This window comes from Tachysurus vachellii, chromosome 5, assembly GCF_030014155.1.
Source record: "Tachysurus vachellii isolate PV-2020 chromosome 5, HZAU_Pvac_v1, whole genome shotgun sequence".
Lineage (NCBI taxonomy): Eukaryota > Metazoa > Chordata > Actinopteri > Siluriformes > Bagridae > Tachysurus > Tachysurus vachellii.
In genome coordinates, this window is record NC_083464.1 from 1,605,001 (window position 1) to 1,606,435 (window position 1,435).

Sequence of the window (1,435 nt, forward strand, 5' to 3'; positions counted from 1 at the left end):
ATATTTCTCTCTCAGTTTGTTGGCTTCAATCTGTGCTTCCACAAGATCTTTGGAGATCTAAACCCACACACATACACACACACACACACACACACACACACACACACACACAGACACACACACACACAACATTGAATATACAAGTTTCATGATGAGATGGATAACAGACATATGAGATCTGTGCAGTAACAACACTGAGTTTAAACAGGAGATGATCAGCACCATGTCAGAGACCACAGCAAACCTGAACCACCAACAACACCTGCAAGTTTCTCAAGGAACATTAGAGATGGTGCTAAAGCACACATACTATCTCATCACACTCACATGATGAAATTAGAACCTTTAATAAAGTGTCTTTATAAAACACACTATGATTCAGCTTGTTATCCAGTGAGTGGATCCACCTTCAATCTGTCCTGTTCACTCTGCACCAGTCTGGAGCTCAGGTCCCGGTTGGAGGCGGCATGTTGAGCCGCTTTGCTTTGTGTGGAGCCCAGTTTACTGCAGAGGTGTTCCTACACACACACACACACACACACACACACACACACACACATATATATACACACACACATATACACACACATACACACACACACACACACACATACACCCACACACACACATACACACACACACACATACATACACACACAGAAACACACACACACATACACACACACAGAAACACACACACACACACATACACACAAATACACACACACACATACATACATACATACACACACACAGAAACACACACAGACACACACACATACATACATACATACACACACACAGAAACACACACAGACACACACACATACATACATACATACACACACACACACAGAAACACACACATAAACATACACACACACACACACACACACACACACACACAGACACACACACATACATACATACACACACACAGAAACACACACACACAAATACACACAGACACACACACATACATACATACACACACACAGAAACACACACACACAGACACACACACCATAAGAACATTTATAAGAACAGTGATTTTTATAAAGAAATTCAAATTCTTACGTTCTCATCAGTCAGAAAGTGAATTTTCTCCTTCAGCTCCTCTGGAGAACTCTTTGTTTTCTCCTCAGACATTCTCTAAAGCAGCCAAACATCTACTGTGTATTACTGTGTATTACACTCATCACAACGTCTCCATAAACACAACAATGCTGCCATGGGTTACTGACGCACTCATACTCACACACACACACACACACACACACACACACACACACACACACTCACTCACTCACTCACTCACTCACTCACTCACTCACTCACTCACACACACACACACACACACACACACACACACACACACACACACACACACACACACACACACACACAATAAGGAACTGGTTGCAGTTGATGGTCA

The 1,435-nt window shown here is 42.3% G+C and overlaps 1 protein-coding gene across 2 annotated transcripts in view; it reads right to left on the reverse strand.

Annotated features, from left to right (window-relative positions):
• Window positions 1-1,166, reverse strand: part of ccdc78 (coiled-coil domain containing 78) — a 14,915-nt gene extending 13,749 nt beyond the window's left edge. For both annotated transcript variants that reach the window (XM_060869155.1, XM_060869154.1), the window contains exons 1-3: window positions 1,078-1,166; window positions 408-518; window positions 1-57 (exon numbers count right to left, since the gene is read on the reverse strand). The exon at window positions 1-57 is cut by the window's left edge and continues 30 nt beyond it. In XM_060869155.1, coding sequence (XP_060725138.1) covers window positions 1-57; window positions 408-518; window positions 1,078-1,149 — 240 coding nt within the window. In that variant the 5' untranslated portion in view covers window positions 1,150-1,166. The remainder of the gene's footprint in view (window positions 58-407; window positions 519-1,077) is intronic.
• Window positions 1,167-1,435: the final 269 nt, after the last annotated feature.